Here is a 21,015-nt window from a genome sequence, read left to right as displayed (position 1 = left end):
CATAAGTGTACTTGGTTACATAAGTGGCACTATGAATGAAGTAATTTTGAGTTTGAGATTGAAACATTATTTGTTTGCCGCTTTATTGATAATTTGGAGTAGGTGGCAAAAAGTAGAACAAAACGTGAACAACCAGTATAGCACGTTATGTAATGTCATTGCCTAGCTCTTTTTCCAAATGGCTGAATATAATTCGGCGAATATGATTCTGATAATACGGCGTTGTTTAACAGACTAGGCTGTTAATTGAACAACTGATTAAGCTGACTGCGACATATATGGGTCATGCAATTATGTCATGCAGAGAATATGATTAATATTATAACATATTAATTATTCCTCTCAGATATACGATTAATGTTAAAGGAAAATATATTAATGATATAATAATAGACTGCGTTATGCATAAAATAAAAGTATAATGGTATATATATTTTATTTGAACTTTATATAGTACTTAATTTAATTCTTATAACAAAGAAAAATTTAAACGACTTTTCCATTACCTTAATCTTAGTTATTTTGTTAGGTCTAATAATTTGTCGCAGAATTCTCTTTGGTATATTAAATTAGTTTTTCATAAATTGAATTCTTCAATTTAAAAAGTTCCTAAAATTACGGAACGAAAACAAAAACATCGCTTAGAGACTAGGAAATTTAATTGATCGTTTAATTTCGTAAAGGCATTTTATCTTCAATATTATAATATTCAATACTAAATAAATTTGCACCACACCCCTATAACAGACTGTATGGCGTTTATCCTTACTATCCTTTAATGTACCCAACATTATTTGTCTTAGGGATGGTGGGGTACAACAAATTGGAAACCGGACGGGACTTACAGTTGGCCTACTACGTACTGAAAGTCTTGAGGGGATAGTGTGTAACCAGAGTGTACTCCAAGAACTGGGCTTCTATGGGATATGTGCGACGGTGAAGGCCTAGGTTATTTTAAACAAGCTATATCCAAAAATTTCAATGCTATACAGGCCCCATGTTGTATAATAAGCTTAATAAAATACTAAATATTTATCCCCTTAATAGCTATCAATGCAAAAAAAAAACTAGAAGAATGACAATGAAAATATAATGAAGTAGAAGACTTGTTTCTTAAAATAAAGTAATAAAATTAGGTTTTTAATTTTTTCTTTTTCAATTTCTTACTTCAGACTTAATAATAATATATTGTTGTAATTTAATATAAAAATACAATCTTTATAATAAATATTAGTTTCCATACTAAACAACGATACTAACTTCATCTCATATCCAAGTTCACTCATTTACAAGATTTAAAATAAAAATATTTTGTCGAATTTCACACTTACACCAATCTAACTAACTACAACAATTTCAATTTGATTCCACCTTCATTTGGTTAAATGACCAATTTCTTGATGACACTGGAAGAAACTAGCGTTTAAGGTACAGGCTAGGCCTAGTTTAAACGCTAGTGCTCATAGATGTATATTATATATAAGGTTGACCACAATGAATGTTGTAATATATATAATGTAGTATTTGTTTTTGGGTCAAATAAAGAAACTTTTTATTTATTTATTTTATTTATTTATTTGCGATACCAAAGGCAAGAACCAGTCTGTTGCACAGATCCCCGTTATCCAGGACGTTTCGCCTACTGAATACTGTCTCCGACAGTATCGACATTTGTATGATCACAGAGTGAATTCACAGTAGTAATATTGTGTATATTATGTGTTTAATTTTTATGTACTGTTTAATATTGTATTAAATATTTCTCGACATTGACGTATTGGCATAGGCTGTAAAGATAATATATGTATTTCTAAAATACATAAATATATAAATATCAGTAAATCCAAACAAGTTCAGATACCAACTGTGGGGCTGTACTAGGGAGAGAGACATTCGAACAATCTAACGATTCCAAAAAAAGTGTTCAGGGGAATGCAATGATCCCTGTATATTCGCAACAAGAAGGTCGTATTATCGGAACCTTAATGTAGAGGACGGCCAGATTAATAATATTGCTGTTGCCCACGAACAAAGGCTTCATCGCGTCATCATTTTTTCAAAAATATTCTATAGCCTCTGTTCATCAGAGAGGCGTAGAGTTCTAATGGTGTTTTTTTTTCAATCTGGAAATTTGAAAAAGTTTTGGAGCCTAATGAATCATAACATACAAATAAACATACCAATCTTTCCTCTTTACAATATTATTTAGAAAAATAAATAACAAAACTGCAGCAACTTTATATGGTAGGGGAGCCCACGATGCTAAATGGGGATTTACTCGAGCGTCGTGGAGACCTATTGGGTTGCAAAGCTTAGATGATAAGAAGAAAAAAATGTTATATGATATATACCTTTTCATCGGTGGGGAAAGCGGCTATAGATGTTTAAATATGTAAAAAAAAACTGTTGCATGGACATACTCGAGCGCGTCAGATATTGATAGCATCAATGTCCTACGTATTTTTAATAATGTACGTATGTTAATCTGATCATTTGCATGATGGGGGTGGTTGTACGTAAGGGTTATAAATGAAAAAAAAAAATTTAATCGAGCGCGTCAGGTTTTCTAAAGGGGTGTTAAGTGCACAAAAACAAAAGCTCTCATTCAATAATCTGACGATTTCGAGCTGACGCAAACTCGCAGCCATTATTATAATGTGCAAAAAAAATTCGCCATTTTGAAATACTCGAGCGCGTCAGATTAAGATATATATGGTTCAGATTTATATTCTAAACGTACTGTCTCATAATCTGACGATTATCTAGAGGGATATGCCTGATCTGACAAAAAAATATATTAGAAAAACGGTTCACCCTAAAGGCCATCCCTGCAATTCCATTCCTGGGCGCTTAAAATTGTACTTATGAGCTTGCTGAGTTCAAAGAAATAATATTTCTATGCGTTTGAGTTCTCCCAGCTCCAAAGTCTGATAGAAGTTTCATAGAACACTTTTTTTGAAATTTTCAAACCCCAATAACTTTTGAATGGATCAAGCAATTTTCCCGCGGTTGACGGCGATCAACGCATTTTTAAGCTCTTATTATTTAATTTCATCAAAAACGATAATCCGATATGAAATGTCGAAGTTATGTGATAGAAACACTTTTTTCGGTTTTCTTTCGTTCACGATATCTCTCGAACGAATCAACCGATTTTGACCAGTTTGGTGGCGATCGACGTCGTTTTTCAAGCTTAAAGGTGGATTTGTTTTTTGAAGTTGATGGATAAAGCCGTTTAAAAGTTATTGCAAAAAAACACTTTCAAAAAAACAAAATGTTATTTTTTTAGATTTTTCAAAATTTCTCAAAATCTATCGGTCCGAATCGGTTCAAATTCACATGAAATCTAATTTTGAGGAAAACGCGGAGAAGGAAATGTAGGCATCACGCAGCTGCACGCGTTTATCGCACGAACTTTATCGACGAAATTTTGTTATTTCGGCTTGCGGAAATCGTCAGATTATATATTTTTCAATATACTTGAATTATTTCATTCAAAATAAAAAAAAAATTTGCTACGCTCGAGAATGTCAAGATGACGTTTTTTTTTTACAACTTTGCTGCCCTCCCCTCTCTTTACGTCACTCTCAAATTGTCAGATTAGTGGAATATACACTTTTTAGGATGTGATTAACTCACACTACCTTAATCTGACGCGCTCGAGAATGTCTGATGATCAATTTTTTTTTACTAATCTGATCCTGTATCCTTCACGGGCGGCCTTATATATGGGCCTCATATTTGGTGGAGGTACTTAACCGGGTACAAGGTATCGCCCTGTATATTAATCTGCCGCGCTTGAGTAAATCCCGAAATCCCCTCTTGGGCTCCCCTACTAATATAACTGTCACGTTGTTTATCTTCAGAAATGCGTAAAATTAAACTTGTAAGTTCTCTTGAAATTTACATAATTTAAATCAAAAAGGATCATCTTGATATGACTTTTAGTTTCCGAGAAATTCTTAATTCAAATACGAAATTTGTCACAGGCTCCCCTTGGAAAAGCAAAAAGAAAATCATGACTTAACCCAGACATAATATAGATAATTTACACTTAATAAATTCAGAGACCTCGGTAACGTAAATTAATCAATAAAGCTTTTTATAAATTTAACAAATATTTAAATAATCCTTATCCTTGAGATTGATTTGCTCCAGTTCAAACAATTAGTATGACTCATAAGTTAAAACTTAGCGTTTCTTGCCAATTCTTATGGCTTGCCCTTGACTTGCGAACTGGTGGTAAATGTAAATTTACAATTAATTTAACTTCATTTCTGATGTTCATAAGTGTACTTGTTTACCTATAGGAATAAAGTTAGTTTGAGTTTGAATATATAATAATAAGAAAAAATGCAATGCAATCTCTTAACATTCACGATGGCATGTGTTTTATAGTAAAATAACGAAGATTTATAAAGGAAGCGCTTATATACAGCTATTTGGTTTGTGACTCAATTTATAACTAAGGATGAAATGTAGCCTCATCATTATGACTCGCAAGCGATAAGTTTAGGTGATTCCATTTGCCGGTTAGATCATGTGCCGTTTTGTTCTGCGATAGCTGTTTTGTTACGGAGGCATTATACGCAGGAAAAATTACAAAATTGCACGAGGAAATATGCAAGCGATAGCGTGGAAAACTCACTACTACACGCACCAGTCCAGTCATCTGATGTCCAGTTTCATACTATCCAGCTATTATTTTAACCTATTTCGTAACAATAAAAATATACTGGCGTCGTACGTAACACTTTTAATTGGATACCCATAGTAGAGCTGTACGCAAATATTATCCAATGCCAAATAGTAAAAGTGGCTCATTTTTTAAGTCGGGTAAACTATGAAAATTACCTGCATGGGCGTGTTCGTAGCAGCCAGCCTTGTAAACCCGACAATATCACTGAAGTATATTGTAACACATTCATAGCTCTCTGCCTGAACCGGCTCGCCTCGTTTGAGTGCCTCCGCAACAGCCCTGTTGAAGCATATCATATTACAACTTCCAAAACAACGTGTTTTATTATTATTAGTACATGAAAATATAAAATCACAAGATTATCATGCATTCAAATCAATTAAGTTAGAACATACGCAAGCTAGCAAGGGAAAAAATAAAAAAAACTTAAAAAAAAATAACTAAAACTAATGAAAACTTAATCATAAGAGATCATTGAACACAGTTAACACCTATAGATATTAAAACATTAGACAGACTTTTTAAGAATATACCTACCTGTGAGATAAATGTATTTTAGCACGTACAAGTATTTCTAAGGATTAGGAATCGAAAGGCTATGTGAGAAAAAAGCCTATAATGAAAGGACGCCTACAACAAATAGTTGAAATACCAGCTGTCATGTTGATAACATATGTAATATTACGTCCCGCGATTTTGCTTTTGTTTATTTTATTAACCTCTTAAAAAAAGTACATTTTTGGTGCTCGAAATAAAAATATTATAGACGACTAAGATATTATAAGATAGATATAAGATAAGATATAAGAACTAAGACTTAGTTGAACATTTATGAACATGAACTTATAATGAACATTACCTTAGTTTAGAAAATAAATTCAACATAATATTACTTATTAACCATAATTGTTGTAAATGCTATTTTGTAATACATGTAAAGTACTTTAGTAAGAAAAAATATAAGCATAAATTCTAACAGAATTTTCTTTTAACAAATTCCATGCATTTTTAATTTTGTTGCTTGCTAAATAAAATGTTCAAAGGGAGAAAAATTGCAAGGCGGTCGCCATTTTATTTCATTATTGAAGTAAAATTTAGTAAAATACAAATATTGCACAGTGTTTAACGCTTGGTCTTGATACTGAATTAGTAGTCCGTTAGTACTACGTTTTATGTATTAGTAGGACGTAAGACATCAGAAATGCGAATTTCAAATTATAATTGTGAATTAGGAAAAGTGACATTTCTTATATGGTTTTTTTTTGATGAACCAGTCAGAAGTCAGTAGTGAAAAACACATATTAAAGTAATTGTCTGATAATTTAGGGGTAAAAAGGGACCTGACTATCACTTTATATTATTATTTTTAAGGTCCTTAGAGGTAGACTATATTGCAGAAATGTTGGAGAGACTGGGGCTGCGTGTGCACACGGCGTGGCAATTGCTTGCAGTGCCTCTAGCACACAATTTTTCTCAGAGAAGCGCCATTTACCTCCTGAATATTATTTGCATGTGAGATATATATTTAATTGCACACTGGCCTAATTCACAAGAATTGGATTGTTTATAGTTATAGAAACAGTTAGTTTTTAGGTAAATATTATTTTTAGTTTAATAAGTTTTCTATTGATTAGGTTACTATAAAAATAGAAAATAAATAAAAATTTCCGTGATAAAGAATTATAGTCATTTAAAACAAATGCCCTGACTCAATCAGTACAATTTAAATTTCGTCAATAATTTCTCTGGGGATCATAATTATAGTCTCATTAAATTATGATTTGTATTAAATTTTATTTATTGGCCTGAATATATTACTATCTGATAATAAGGTAGACGATTATGCATTGCGCCCCAGGCGTATATTAACGCCCGAACCCATTAATTAATCCACAATACACGATCACACCATGACAGTCGATCGATCTCCCATCTGCATCCCGATAACCAAACCCTACTAAGACAATCCATTTTTGGCGAATGATAGAATGCAATCTCTTCGCTCTTTACACTCATATTTGGTCATTAATATAAACGAAATAAAGTAAATAAAGCCGTACGTAAAAAATAAACATGTCTACACAATATACATATCAAAAATCTTTTATAAATTTTAAAAACCGGTGTAAGTTACAATCTTCAGAAAGGATATTGGCACAGTTGATCTGTCATTCTCATACAAAATTCTATCCTCATGCACCAATCCGACCTACCATGGATAGATTGTATTCAGAGATGTCTATTACATTCCGTCGATTGGTTATTGGTACACTTTCATCAATCAAATTCAAACAATATCTTGTTAAGCTTTCCTATACTGATACAGAAAACATTCTTATTGTACAAAAATAGTATAGATATCAATGTGTTATGTAGAATTAATTAAGCAATACTGTTTAGATGTAAAAGGAAGAGACTGGCTGCCCACAACACAGGGAATCCTAGTGTGGGGGCCAGTGCACTTTACTTTATAGAAACATTCATGTAATATATTGTGTCTAATAAAGTTCTTTATTTCTTTCTTCTTTCTTCAATCTTTAGATTAAGATATCTATCTGAGATGGAGAAATATGATCATGACTGCCCTTTTTGGGCATCATCGCAGTCCATAGACACCCAGTTTTAGTGGGTGGATTGCATGCATGGGAGGAGTACGCTCGAATTTTGAATAGTTGGAGGTTGACCCCCAGGGAAAACTGGGAGTCGATTCCACAGTTCGCTAGTTTGCAAAAGAAAATGCCTTGTGAAACGGACTGTGGAAGATTTCCAGTCATCAAGGTGATGTTGTGTAATAATATAATAAATTACTAGTGTTGGATGATATTACGAAAGTATTTACCTACATCTAAATCACTTGTGATGTTTTAGGTGTACCATCAAGCATGGCTGTTTTATCCTCGGAGGACGTATTAGTAATAATTAATTGGCACCAAAATGTCATCTTGGACTCAGATTGCGTACGTTTCGTTAATCATTTTTATATTTATTTACAAATTGGTTTTCTCACGTTGTCTTTACCGTAGGAGCAAGTGATAATTGTCCACCCAGACATAATAATCTATTGGTACACAGCATCTAATGACGGCTAAATAATTTTCACGGCGTGACCATCTTATTGCTCACTGGTGAAATTATTTTTACCGCACACCAGCAGCATGGGGCTTACTTCAGCTACCCGCCGAGGCATTTACGGATCAATTCGACTTAGGGTCCTTTAATAAAAGAGCGTACTAATTAGTACCCTCTGCTATTGGGTGTCCACGGTTTCACTTAAAATCACTTTAACGCGGAGGTCGTTTGACCCTTGTTCTATAAAAAAAAACACGCTCAAATATTATTTTCCTAAACACCGGGGCTGATTTGTTTCTTTCTATCAATTTTTTTGATGCTGTAATCAAAAGAGATTGTATAGTTAAAACCGATTTGATTTGGTAAGAGTATAGTACTCTAAGTACAGTGCCACATACTTTACCTGGCCGATAAAAGCGTCACTTTCATGGATATTAGTATTGCCAGTAAATGCTAAATAACCATTATATATGAAGTCACGACAGCTAACTTAATAATTTATTGAAATGTCTTAATAAAGCAATGTATACTAGCATCTAGAAAATACAGTTCTAGGCTTCAATAAAATGTATTGTATACACTAAGAAATTGAGAGTTAACTGACAGTGACAGTCTGACATTTCAAAATGGCGACGGTAGTAGTAATTTCAGCCGCCGGCCAAGAAAAGTATGTGGCTGACGCACAAAAAGTGCAGAACAAGAAAGAAAAAATAAAGTATGTGATACTGTACACGCGAGTCGCTATTTTATGTACTAAGATATTAAAGTAAAGTATGGTATAATAAAAATATTGCGCAGTATTTATTTAGCAAACCTATTTGGCTTTTACATCGCAGTGTTTATTTACACTGTAAAATATAAGCGAATGAAAAAACACAATTTTCTCTGCAATTGGAGCAAAAGTTGTGTTGTTGAAAAATGTTTGCATTTATTTTAAATATGAAAACTAGTAAAATTTAAATTTAAGCATTATTATAAGTCGAGCCTCTATAACAAGAGGCTTATGTTCACTGAGTTTTGTATACAAAAGCTCATTTCCTCTAAAGCCACGAGAATTTTCTTAACTTAGCAAATTTAATTGAAGTTCTACCAGAAAGCTAATAAGACCCAAGAGTGGCATCGGATTACCCATTTTTCATTTGACTGTCAAAAAACTAAATAAATCAGTGGCTCTTTTTAGGTCTGGGCCTCAGATATCTCATAATCAGAATTTGTCAATCTAATAGGCAAGTAGTCTTCTCTGTTCGAGCGAACGTTAAATCTGCATATGGAAAGAAAGTTTATTGGTGAAAAGCCGAGAATCGATCCTACGACTACCCTGTCAAGCCACTAGGTCAAAACTGCCATCAGTTACCTGTAGTCAATACAAGAAATGTTTGAATAAAACCCACAAAATAATCTAAAGGGTATTTGTAAATCAAAATAATATAATTATTAGATATATGAAGACAAAATTTATAGGGAATCAATCAAATTGATTGTAGCCTTATAAAATCAAAGTTCATTAAGCGATTACTATTTAATTTAATTTACGAATTACTATTACGTCAAAAAGCGTTATATATAACAATCATCTAAAAACTATAATGAATGAATCGACACCTGTAATTTGGGCCGTGGGCACAATTAATAAAGAAAAAACCACTCTTAACCAAGAGTAATATAGTATAGTATAATAAGATAAATGTACTGTTGCTTTTTAATTTAAAACTAATTTCATGCTCCGGAAATATAATTTATAAATATATATTTTTAACTACGGCCCACATTATTCATTAAAAGAAGACCGCATCGGTCCGCCTATAGATTGTGGCTTCTCACTACGCAATAACAATTTGCCTTCTCAGCAATTGAATAAAACCGAATTTTCATTATTTCAATTATCAACAATATTTACTGACGTAATATCGTTCGCGTAATTATTATTTCAAAGGCTTATTTTTATTGATAATCGACCTTAAATGGGAAAACAAAGACATCGATCAAATAACTGGCGTACTGACTGTAGCATTTGCAGTTGTTTGTGTAGCTTGATCTAGAAAGTTTACTGTTTGTGTACGAGCCATGGCTGTACATTTTACTCACTCAGGCTCTCTTAGTTTTATAAGCATGGTGATTTCCTAAATAGTCGGATTGACACCTCGAGAGTATAGCCAGACCAGACAGATATAGGGTTATAAGAGAGTAGGTACTCTTTACAACAATTACACTGCATTCATTCGTTACATAGCAATTAATTAATATTATTTTGCTTAAAAATATTGTAGTTGTGAACAAAACAAAAGAAATGAGAAAGAGACTGGAAGCAAAACGTGCTATGTCATTTGATTTTAATTACACTTAACTATATAGTCTGTCTCACTTTAACGCGTATCGGCTGCATAGGCCGCGGTTATGCTACGTCACCGATCTCGTCAGAGAGATAGATGTAAATACGCAGTATGTCTCACTCTAACGCGTGTTGGAAGCACCAATTACGTCATCGTGTGTAAGGTTTATTTTCGTTACGAAATTTTTTGACGCGGTCGCCGCGCTCAAAGCCCTCGATAAAATCTATGCTAATATTAAAAATATCAAAAGATAATTCCCACATTGCTTCACTGGTTTATTCTTACTACATTTTATTTTTAGATGTTCTTACCTAGGCAACATCCTATTGAGAAGATCATCTGTCCTTTTCTTCTCTGTTAATAGTTCTTCAGTTCGATTCGCCACAAGTGCTTCCAAGTTCGATGCGTACTTCTCCATCATTGAAAGCATGTTGTCAAATATATTCGTCTTCCTTTCAAATGAAATTAAATGTATGTTTTTAATATGAAAAACTTTAGTTTAAAAAAACGTTCAAAAATTTAGTATATATTATATGTGTCTATGTCAATATATATTTTTTAAACGAAGAGGACATCTTACTTGATTCGAATTTAAAAAATACATATAAAAATAATACAAATGCTCTGTTTTGAGGGGGAATTTTACTGGCTAGAAAAAAATCATACTGTGTGGTGAGTATATAAAACAAAACACAAAGACAATTTATGGTCATTATAATCTATAGTAAGGGTAGAAGAATTAGTTAAGAAAGACATTGTGAGGAAACCAGCTTGCATTAGACCCAAATAGTCGTCGGCGTATGTCAGGCACAGGAGGCTGATCACTTCCTTGCCAATTAGAAAAAACCCCTATGTTTCTAGTTTCATATTTTATTAGGTGTAACTTACATGCCAGCATGCATGTCCTTTAGTCGCATTTTCACTAGCCGGACATCAGGTCGTCTCTCGGGTCGCTCACTCCAGCATGACTTGAGAACTGATGTTACTGAAGGACGAGCAGTGAGCCCACTAAGCGGTGGCCGGTACAGCATGCCTCCAATGGGATGTCGTACTCGACCGATTATTTCTATATAAAAAATTTTTTTGTTAATTTTATAAAGCGTCTTTTTGTAATTTCGATTTTAACATATCGATAATTGAAATGTATGGAATTGAGAATTCACCTTTATTCCTGCATCATTTAAGAACTCTAACAGATATAGCCAGTCTATATAGAGATTAATTGGAGATTTTCTATTTCGATTTTCTGACAGGTGTCTTGATACTATATTTTTTATTTTATAAAATATAAGCCATATTACATATTGTCAGATATTAGGGACGCTCAAGTATAAACATTTTTCTTCTACATATATTTGAAAAAGTTGCATAAAAGGTTCTGTGGGCTTCATTCAAATAAATTAATTATTGATTGGACCTTGACCTCTCTTAATGAATGAAATTGTTTTAAAATTGAACAATAACTTAAATCATTTTATTTTATAAATTTTTAATAAAGAGTGTTCAGGAGATTTTTTAACCTACCTACCATATGATACCTGCATTTGAGTTTCATCATCGAACGTCAAGGCAGAATACAAAATACCAGCCGTTTCGACGAACGTCTTTCCACAACTAAGCGCAGAAATTACGAACTAATTCGACTTAGGGTATTTTAAGAAACTAGGTTACCAATTATTAAAAGGCTGGCAATGCACTTGCGAGCCTTCTGGAAATGTGAGTATCCATGTATTTCTACCAAATATTTTTATGAAGTGAAAATTCTTTATCGGCGTAGTAAAAAAAAATTGCTGTGCTCCCGTAACGCGCCATCTTTTTCTTTAAAAAAATAATTAAAATAAAACCAAAAGAAATCTTTACTTTAAAAGTAATTTGGGCAAATTCCATTTGCAATTCCATTTTGTTTATAGCTGCTAGACTGTCGTAAATGGAATCTTAACTCCACATAAATCTTGAGACCACATTAATCTTAATAAAAATATAGTGAGATGTCCACGCACCTTGCAATAAAATATTTATTTTATTATAACCCAACCTGTTAAGTTTATGTGCATGGTTGAAGGTTGTAGCTTCTAAAGTATATTGTAAAATATTAAGCGCGTGGTAGAGTGTTCGCCAGTTCTTCTCGTCAGTTCTTGGTAATATTATAGAAACTGGCACTGTTGTTTTTAGCTTCTAATAAGCATTAATTAGAAATTGTGATTTGTTTAAGCTTAAATTTTACTATATTTTATTTTTTAATTTAATTTTGCCTATCAAAGTACTTATGTTTCCTGTCTCATATATCTTGTTTATCAATGATTTCTGTTTTGGCTTTGTATATTGTCGAAGTGTTTTGTCTTATAATATAAATTTTAGCTGTAAGATTACTAATAAATAAATAAATGAAGACAAAGTATGAGAAAAAGCGATCTTAGTTCTAAAAGTTTTTTCCAGACAATCTAAACACAACTAATATACACATTAAAAATAATGCAATAATTAAAACAAATCTTAAACTACTGAATAAATATATATGCAGGAAAAAAAAATTTTTTTTTTTAAATTTTTTTTTATAGAACCGGGGCCAACCGGGCAGGAGGCTCACCTGATGTTAAGTGATACCGCCGCCCATGGACACTCTGAATGCCAGAGGTCTCGCGAGTGCGTTCCGACACGATATATCAACGATTTATTGGAATAATGTATTCAATTTTTTATTATAGGCAGATTTAGTTGGCGAGGGATGCACATTGTACAATTAAGAGCTGGCAGCGATTATGTAGTTGATCAGTAGATTAACATGCCATCAGAAACGAAATCATCAGAAGAAAAAAAAACAAGTCTCGCAACGCCGTTACCGTAATGGTAGGGGAGCCCACGATGCTAAATGGGGATTTACTCGAGCGTCGTGGAGACCTATTGGGTTGCAAAGCTTAGATGATAAGAAGAAAAAAATGTTATATGATATATACCTTTTCATCGGTGGGGAGAGCGGCTATAGATGTTTAAATATGTAAAAAAAAACTGTTGCATGGACATACTCGAGCGCGTCAGATATTGATAGCATCAATGTCCTACGTATTTTTAATAATGTACGTATGTTAATCTGATCATTTGCATGATGGGGGTGGTTGTAGGTAAGGGTTAAAAATGAAAAAAAAAAAATTTAATCGAGCGCGTCAGGTTTTCTAAGGGGGTGTTAAGTGCACCAAAAAAAAAGCTCTCATTCAATAATCTGACGATTTCGATCTGACGCAAAGTCGCAGCCATTATTATAATGTGCAAAAAAAATCGCCATTTTGAAATACTCGAGCGCGTCAGATTAAGATATATATGGTTCAGATTTATATTCTAAACGTACTGTCTCATAATCTGACGATTACCTACAGGGATTTGCCTGATCTGACAAAAAAAATATTAGAAAAACGGTTCACCCTAAAGGCTATGCCTGCAATTCCATTCCTGGGCGCTTAAAATTGTATTTATGAGCTCGCTGAGTTCAAAGAAATAATATTTCTATGCGTTTGAGTTCTCCCAGCTCGAAAGTCTGATAGAAGTTTCATAGAACACTATTTTTGAAATTTTCAAACCCCAATAACTTTTGAATGGATCAAGCAATTTTCCCGCGGTTGACGGCGATCGACGCATTCTTTAAGCTCTAATTATTTAATTTCATCAAAAACGATAATCCGATATGAAATGTCGAAGTTATGTGATAGAAACACTTTTTTCGGTTTTCTTTCGTTCACGATATCTCTCGAACGAATCAACCGATTTTGACCAGTTTGGTGGAGATCGACGTCGTTTTTTAAGCTTAAAGATGGATTAGTTTTTTGAAGTTGATGGATAAAGCCGTTAAAAAGTTATTGCAAAAAACACCTTCAAAAAAACAAATTGTTATTTTTTTAGATTTTTCAAAATTTCTCAAAATCTATCGGTCCCCATCGGTTCAAATTCACATGAAATCTAATTTTGAGGGAAACGCGGAGAAGGAAATGTAGGCATCACGCAGCTGCACGCGTTTATCGCACGAACTTTATCGACGAAATTTTGTTATTTCGGCTTGCGGAAATCGTCAGATTATATATTTTTCAATATTCTTGAATTATTTCATTCAAAATAAAAAAAAAATTAGCTACGCTCGAGAATGTCAAGATGACGTTTTTTTTTACAACTTTGCTGCCCTCCCCTCTCTTTACGTCACTCTCAAATTGTCAGATTAGTGGAATATACACTTTTTAGGATGTGATTAACTCACACTACCTTAATCTGACGCGCTCGAGAATGTCTGATGATCAATTTTTTTTTACAAATCTGATCCTGTATCCTTCACGGGCGGCCTTATATATGGGCCTCATATTTGGTGGAGGTACTTAACCGGGTACAAGGTATCCCCCTGTATATTAATCTGCCGCGCTTGAGTAAATCCCGAAATCCCCTCTTGGGCTCCCCTACTATAAAACGTTCTGAGATCCAAGTAATACGAAGTCGGTCAATTTATTCAGACCCTACTTAAGGGACCTTCTGTCACAATTTATTACGTAGTTAGCTAACCAAACAACATCTAATATGGTCCCATCAATATTAAAAACATTTATTGGTTTAATTAATAGATTGGCTTGTTAATCGCTTTAAACGATCTATTTTAATATAACATGTTACTTGTGAGACATATTTCATTTTAGGCTTTTAGATGTATTTGTCAACTACCTTAATAAACCGTTTAACTAATGGCCTGAAAGATATTCAGCCAGTTGATTAAACAGCTAGGCAATTCACTTGGATCGATGATGTTTCATTATTTGCCTAGCCTGTCGACTGTTAATTAAAATTTACTTCCACTTTCTGCCACTCTCAAACTCGAAACGAAACTAAACTGTCAATATAGCATCGGCAAACCACAACTAAGATGTTGTTTTCCAAAATTTCATGATAAACAACAAGGACAATGGAAGAGTGTAGTGACAATAATAATGTGAATTTTATTCAAGCAATTTCATTTAAAAGAAATATGTGGTAAATCATATGTTAAATCTTTGTTATTTCTGTGAAATAATGACTCTCTAGAAAGACCTAATCATTAGCCAGCCAGTTTATTAAATGTTAGCAAACGCTACGGTTGAATGTTTTTCAGGCCGTTGGTTAAACGCCTGGGCTGTTAATTGAATGGATGATTGAGCTAGTTGGCTGCGACATATCCTCAACAAAGTTAGTAGGCTACAAAATGGCCTGAAATACTACATCGGACCGCTTTTTCGTTCAACTTGGCGGGTCACTGCCAACCCAATTCAGTCAACCGTACCTCACACATCCAAATTGTATAAACAGTCAACAAGTTGTTGTTATAATAATAGCAGACAGTAATTTATCTGTGCGAGTTTAGTTTGTCAATTTTATTTTCTATAGACATAACATAAATTAGTCTCTTTAAACTTTGACTTTCTATGAAATCTATTTCATTAAAATTACAGATAAAGTTTGTAGTTATAAAAATACAAACCACATATTTGAATACGTTATGTCAATTTTAGTTCTCCAGACAGACTACTTAGAATAAGCTACTGCACAAAAGAGGAATTTTTATTTGAGTATGTATATCTATATAAGTAAAAAATCGAAACATATGTTGCAAAATGCATAATTTTAATAATAAAATTATTCCGGAAAAACGAACAGTCCTTGAGGTAGTATACCAAAATTGTTCATATGTACGTAGCTACTGAAAAGGTAAGCTAAGTAAAAAAATAAATGACACGAAACTATTTATTATTTTACTCACAAAACGTCTGACTCACCGGTGTTGGTTAAGTTCGTGTCGCCCCAAGGTCCTTTCCTGCCAAGGATCTCATATAATATAATTCCAAAAGAGTAGACGTCTCCTTTCTGGGTGCCTCGAGGCGGTGGGTTCGGATCACGGAGAAGTTCTGGTGCTCGCCACAACAATCGTCGTTCGATACGTAACGCGTCTTCTGTATCAACGCAGCCACCTGTAAAAAATGGTTAAGTATTAATTATATGGTAGCGGGTATTATAAAACGGTAATTAATTTGATTTGTTATTGTAATTTTTTTTTAATAGAACATGGGGCAAACGGGCAGGAGGCTCACCTGATGTTAAGTGATACCGCCGCCGATGGACACTCTCAATGCCAGAGGGCTCGCGAGTGCGTTGCCGACCTTTTAAGAATTGATACGCTCTTTTCTTGAAGGACCAAATTAATTCATAATTATTAATTCATACAAAAACAGTAACGTGATGTTAGCGCTATTAATTAATAAAAATTAATCGGATAGAAATAGCTGTCGATAATTTCTTTAAGAATCCATCCCCTGCGACATGCTATTTACAATTATCTACGTAATTCACCAATGTTTTACGTTTTAGTTTAATACGACACTTATTATGAAGATGGTGACATGTTCCACCTTGCCAAAGAGACAGTGAGGGAATAATTAAAGAGCTAACCAAAGTCAAAGGAAGACTTTGACTTTGGTTAGCTGTGACAAATTACTTTCTATAGAATATTTAATGTCCTTTGTTCAAGAGCGTACAAATTCTTAAACGGCCGGCAACGCACTCGCGAGCCCTCTAGCATCGAGAGTGTCCATGGGCGGCGGTATCACTTAATATCAGGTGAGCCTCTTGCCCGATGCCCCTTTTGTTCTATATATATTACATATATTACAGTTTTCTTTGATTTTTTTCTTTTTTATCAATTAATGTATGTAATTTGTTAATGAATTTATTCAGGAGTGGAAACAATTAAGATTTTTTTAAATTGTTGTTGAAGTTTTTTATCCATTAATGTTATTTGATTTATGTTTTCTATTTTGTTTATCACAATCTGTTTTGGCTTTGTGTATTGCCTAAGTGTTTTGTTTTATAAGTAAGTTTATTAAGTCAATAATTTCGTCATTATGCAAATAGATTTTATAAAACATGTTGACATCAAACTTACATTTTGCGGATAGAAACAAAAGCTAATATTGAATTGATAAATAATGCCCGAATAATGAGGCTGTCAGTCACGTCAACGGCCTATAGACTACATTATCTATAGGTAATCAAGTCTGCTATAATATTTTGACGAGTCATATTACTTTGCGTGTCTGATGTGTTATGGCTTATTTTTCTATTCAAGATCTAAAAATCGGTCATATAAATTAATTTTGCTGAATACATGATAAGCTTTTGATGTTTTCTTTTTGAAACAAATATGGTTTTTATATTAATTGACATTGTATTTATAATTTAAACAAAACTGGCATAAGTTTTGAGTTGAATAACGATTATTTTAAGTTTTCCTTTTTTATTTTGTAAATGGTTAGCATTTAGATTTACTACATAAGATCCGTAAAAAAAAAATCACAAATTCATATGACATTATTTGCAATAAAAACGCAATTATGTTGGTATATTTTAACCCCAGTAACTGGTTACATATATTAAATATGTGCTGTGTAAGTTTTGCTATTATTATTAATCTCTATATTCCTACAATTTTACATTTACGTTATTATGTGTGTGTTTACGTAATTACAATGTATATTTGCTGATGCTTGGCGGACTACTTCAATACCTCCCTCCTAAGAGACCCCTCGGTAGTTGTGTGCTGCGATATTCCTGGCGATGGTGTGGAAGTTACATGAATCTGTTTAGCGCTGCGACTTCATAAGTTCTCATGTCATTTACACACAAGTATATTCTTTCTATAAAAGTATATCATTCTTTCGCATGGAAAGAAGTACAATAAAGAAAATAACAATTGACAAAATAAGTAACAAGAATTTAAGAGATAAAACAGTGTTTGATGACGTCGTATATAAAACAAAAGAACTAAAAAACCGTGGTAAGCAATTTAAAAGGTGGGCCGACGAAATTGTGGAAATGGCTGGAAAGAACTGGACCAGATTGATATACAATAAGGAAAAATGGAAGAAAATGGGGGAGGCCTTTGCCCGTGGGCACACAGAATCAGTTATCGTAAATTAACAAAAACAATAGCTTTAATGTTACAAATATCTTGTATGTTATATATATGTTGTCTGATATAAGGCTATAAATAAATAAATATCCTTTCTATAAAATATTTTTATAAGTATCTGATTGTCCTCTGATAAACAATACAACAATAAACATACTACTAGTATAAAACATTTTCATACCGACTGACTTACTTTTTAACGTATGCAATCCATAATCTGATATTTGTAAGACCCAACGCCGGTCAACGAGGCAATTGCTGGATGTCAAGTTGCCATGGGAACCAAGAGCGGAGTCATGTAGATACGTGAGGCCCCTCAGCAGGTCTGCGACCAAACTGGCCACGAACATGTCATCCAAATGCAGGTCCCGATCAGCTAAGACCGTGGAAAGGGACCCACGTGAGCAATACGCTGTGACGATGCAAGCACTGGCTGACTCCACGCATACTCCTACAAAGGGCGTCAGATTCTCATGGCGAAGTTCACGCATCTGAAAAAAAAATGTGTACAAAATCATAAATTACGCCTATAATAAATATATATTATTTGACCTGTCTCCAAGTAAACTGTCTAAAGTAACTAGTACTTTGCTATAGCTTTTGGCGGCTTTGTGCCTTTGGAAAAACGCCCGTTGTCAACGTCTTATCGGATCCGGAGTATCCGAGCAACGACAGAATAAAAGCCGCCCGCGCAACAAAGCAAAATCAGATAAAGATAAAAACCGCACAGGAGAAAAAGCGGTCTCATACTTCGTACTTCGCTCCAGTGGGCTTCCGTTTTGCCCTTCAGGCGATTGACTATCCCGCGACGACTCCAGCTGAGCTTCGAGTCTCGCAGACAGAGTCAAAAAGAAAAAGCAATATTCCATTAAACAGAACGGAAAAAATCTACTGCAAGTTACTACTACCCGAATTATCGGTGGTCCAACAAAGTTAATAATTGTCATAATATCAAGTAGATACTATGGATAAGTTATAATGATTAGAATAAAAATTGTCTTGCAATCAATTAAACTGTTCACACAAGCTGTAATTGAATCTAATATGCTACAGTAAGGAGTCTTGTAATTTCACTTTAAGATACAGATTTGTTGACTGATTTGTTTGATGACTTTATTCCATTGAAAGAATCTTTATAGTTAGCTCAAAACTCAGCGATTAAAGAGTGGCGGGAAGTTTCTTACCAGGTTCTCTTGCCCACTGAGAACTTCTATCTAGTAAATGTAAATTTACAATTAATTTAAACTCACGTTCATAAGTGTACGTTTACCTTTATGAATAAAGATATTTTGTTTTGAGCTTGTTTAAGCTAGTGAGAAAAACATTACTGACGGCGCGGGTTGTTATATGTATCTTTATACCTGTTAAATTAATGCTAATTAATATATAATAGTGGACTATATTTATTGATTTATGATTACTCAATATTTGGAATAATTGCTCAGTACTTCACTTTCAAATAAAAATAGTTATATTTATATGTATATAGATAGTTTTACTTGAAAATTATTCTTGGAATAAGTATGTATGTATATTTAAATTCGACCCCTCATTGTAAGATCATTACTATAAAACTTTAAACTTGTTTCATTATTTCATTTTGTTGTATATAGTTTGAATACAAAAAAAACTGATATATAAAACTAATAAGCTACTGAAAAATTTACGCGAAATGTGCAAACATATGCGCCATTTTCAAAAGTTATACGTAGGATCCCCATCTGGCCGTCAATATACCTGTAGGCATCAAATAAAGTAAATACTGGTACCTCAATAAAATTAGTCGTTCAAACAAAATTATGTAGCATTCGGACCGTTCAATATAATATATTAATAATGTATCCCTTTGGTGGAGAGCCATTAGTTTTGGAATATTAAAACACGCTTTCATAATTACGTCAGTCCAGTTTTAATTAACTGCATTAATTAACATTCTTTATCAAAGGTCTGCTAAAACATCGTGCTAATGGAATTGGTCAAGCAAGAATCACAGGTTAAGTGGCATCGACGCTTAATCTTTATTGAGGCCATCCATTCAGGACACTAGTATGTCATTGTATTCTTCCTATATAGTGGAAGAGTTGCAGGTTCAACTCAAACACAAAATATATTTATTCCTTAAGGTAAACAAGTACACTTATGATCGTAGGAAAGTAAATTAAAGCGAATCAATCCCAATAATTAGGAATATTTAGGTATTCAAGTTTATAAAAATCTTTATTGACTAATTTTCGTTTAACATGGCTTTGAATTTATTTAGTAATACTTCTCTAATTTCGCTTGGGAGTTTGTTGTAAAAACGAATTTAATTTTCATATAAAGAGTGGTTTATTTTCTGGAGCCTGGTTGGTCGTACACTGTAATTAGTTCTATTTATGTTTTAGTTAAGACGACTTCTAGTACAAATTACAAACCAGGGTAGCGCTTTGATAACTTTTCTTTACCATTACGTACTGTCATCCCCATCATGGAAACAATCAAATAACCTGCACTATTAAAATATACGTAGGACATGACAAAATTTGACACGCTGTCCATGCAACATATTTTTAAATTTTTGAAAATCTATAGCCAGTACCCCCACCGATGAAACGTTACATTATATATATATTTTTCTTATTAATATCTACGCTTTGCAACTCAATAGGTCTCCATGGTACTCGAGTAAATCCCCATTTAACATCGTGGTCTCAAATACAAAGATCTCGGTTTTGACACTTCAAAGAATTACTTTGCGTGTTTTACTTAATGACAAAAATCAAGAAAGTGTCTAAATTCACTGGATGGAATCTTCGCGCATTTACAACACTTGTATGGGGACCAACTAATCACCTAATTACCCATAAAAGTATTATAAGGTTGTACCAGAAACAAACTGCTTTAAATGTAATTCTCATAATGAATAATATCTCGCCAAGACCTATATACATAGGAGCGGTACAAATACCATT

General features: G+C 33.4%; 1 protein-coding gene across 1 annotated transcript in view; it reads right to left on the bottom strand.

Moving 5' to 3' along the window:
* Positions 1-21,015, bottom strand: part of LOC111002000 (guanylate cyclase 32E) — an 84,964-nt gene that overhangs the window by 11,275 nt on the left and 52,674 nt on the right. Inside the window, exons 14-18 of the mRNA XM_045632025.1 lie at positions 18,258-18,555; positions 15,876-16,067; positions 10,987-11,164; positions 10,410-10,550; positions 4,855-4,978 (exon numbers count right to left, since the gene is read on the bottom strand). Coding sequence (XP_045487981.1) covers positions 4,855-4,978; positions 10,410-10,550; positions 10,987-11,164; positions 15,876-16,067; positions 18,258-18,555 — 933 coding nt within the window. The remainder of the gene's footprint in view (positions 1-4,854; positions 4,979-10,409; positions 10,551-10,986; positions 11,165-15,875; positions 16,068-18,257; positions 18,556-21,015) is intronic.

The sequence above is a fragment of the Pieris rapae genome, chromosome 17 (assembly GCF_905147795.1).
Source record: "Pieris rapae chromosome 17, ilPieRapa1.1, whole genome shotgun sequence".
In the NCBI taxonomy this organism is placed as follows: domain Eukaryota; kingdom Metazoa; phylum Arthropoda; class Insecta; order Lepidoptera; family Pieridae; genus Pieris; species Pieris rapae.
The sequence above is the reverse complement of the archived record's forward strand: the minus strand, read 5'-3'. Positions and strand labels throughout refer to the sequence as shown.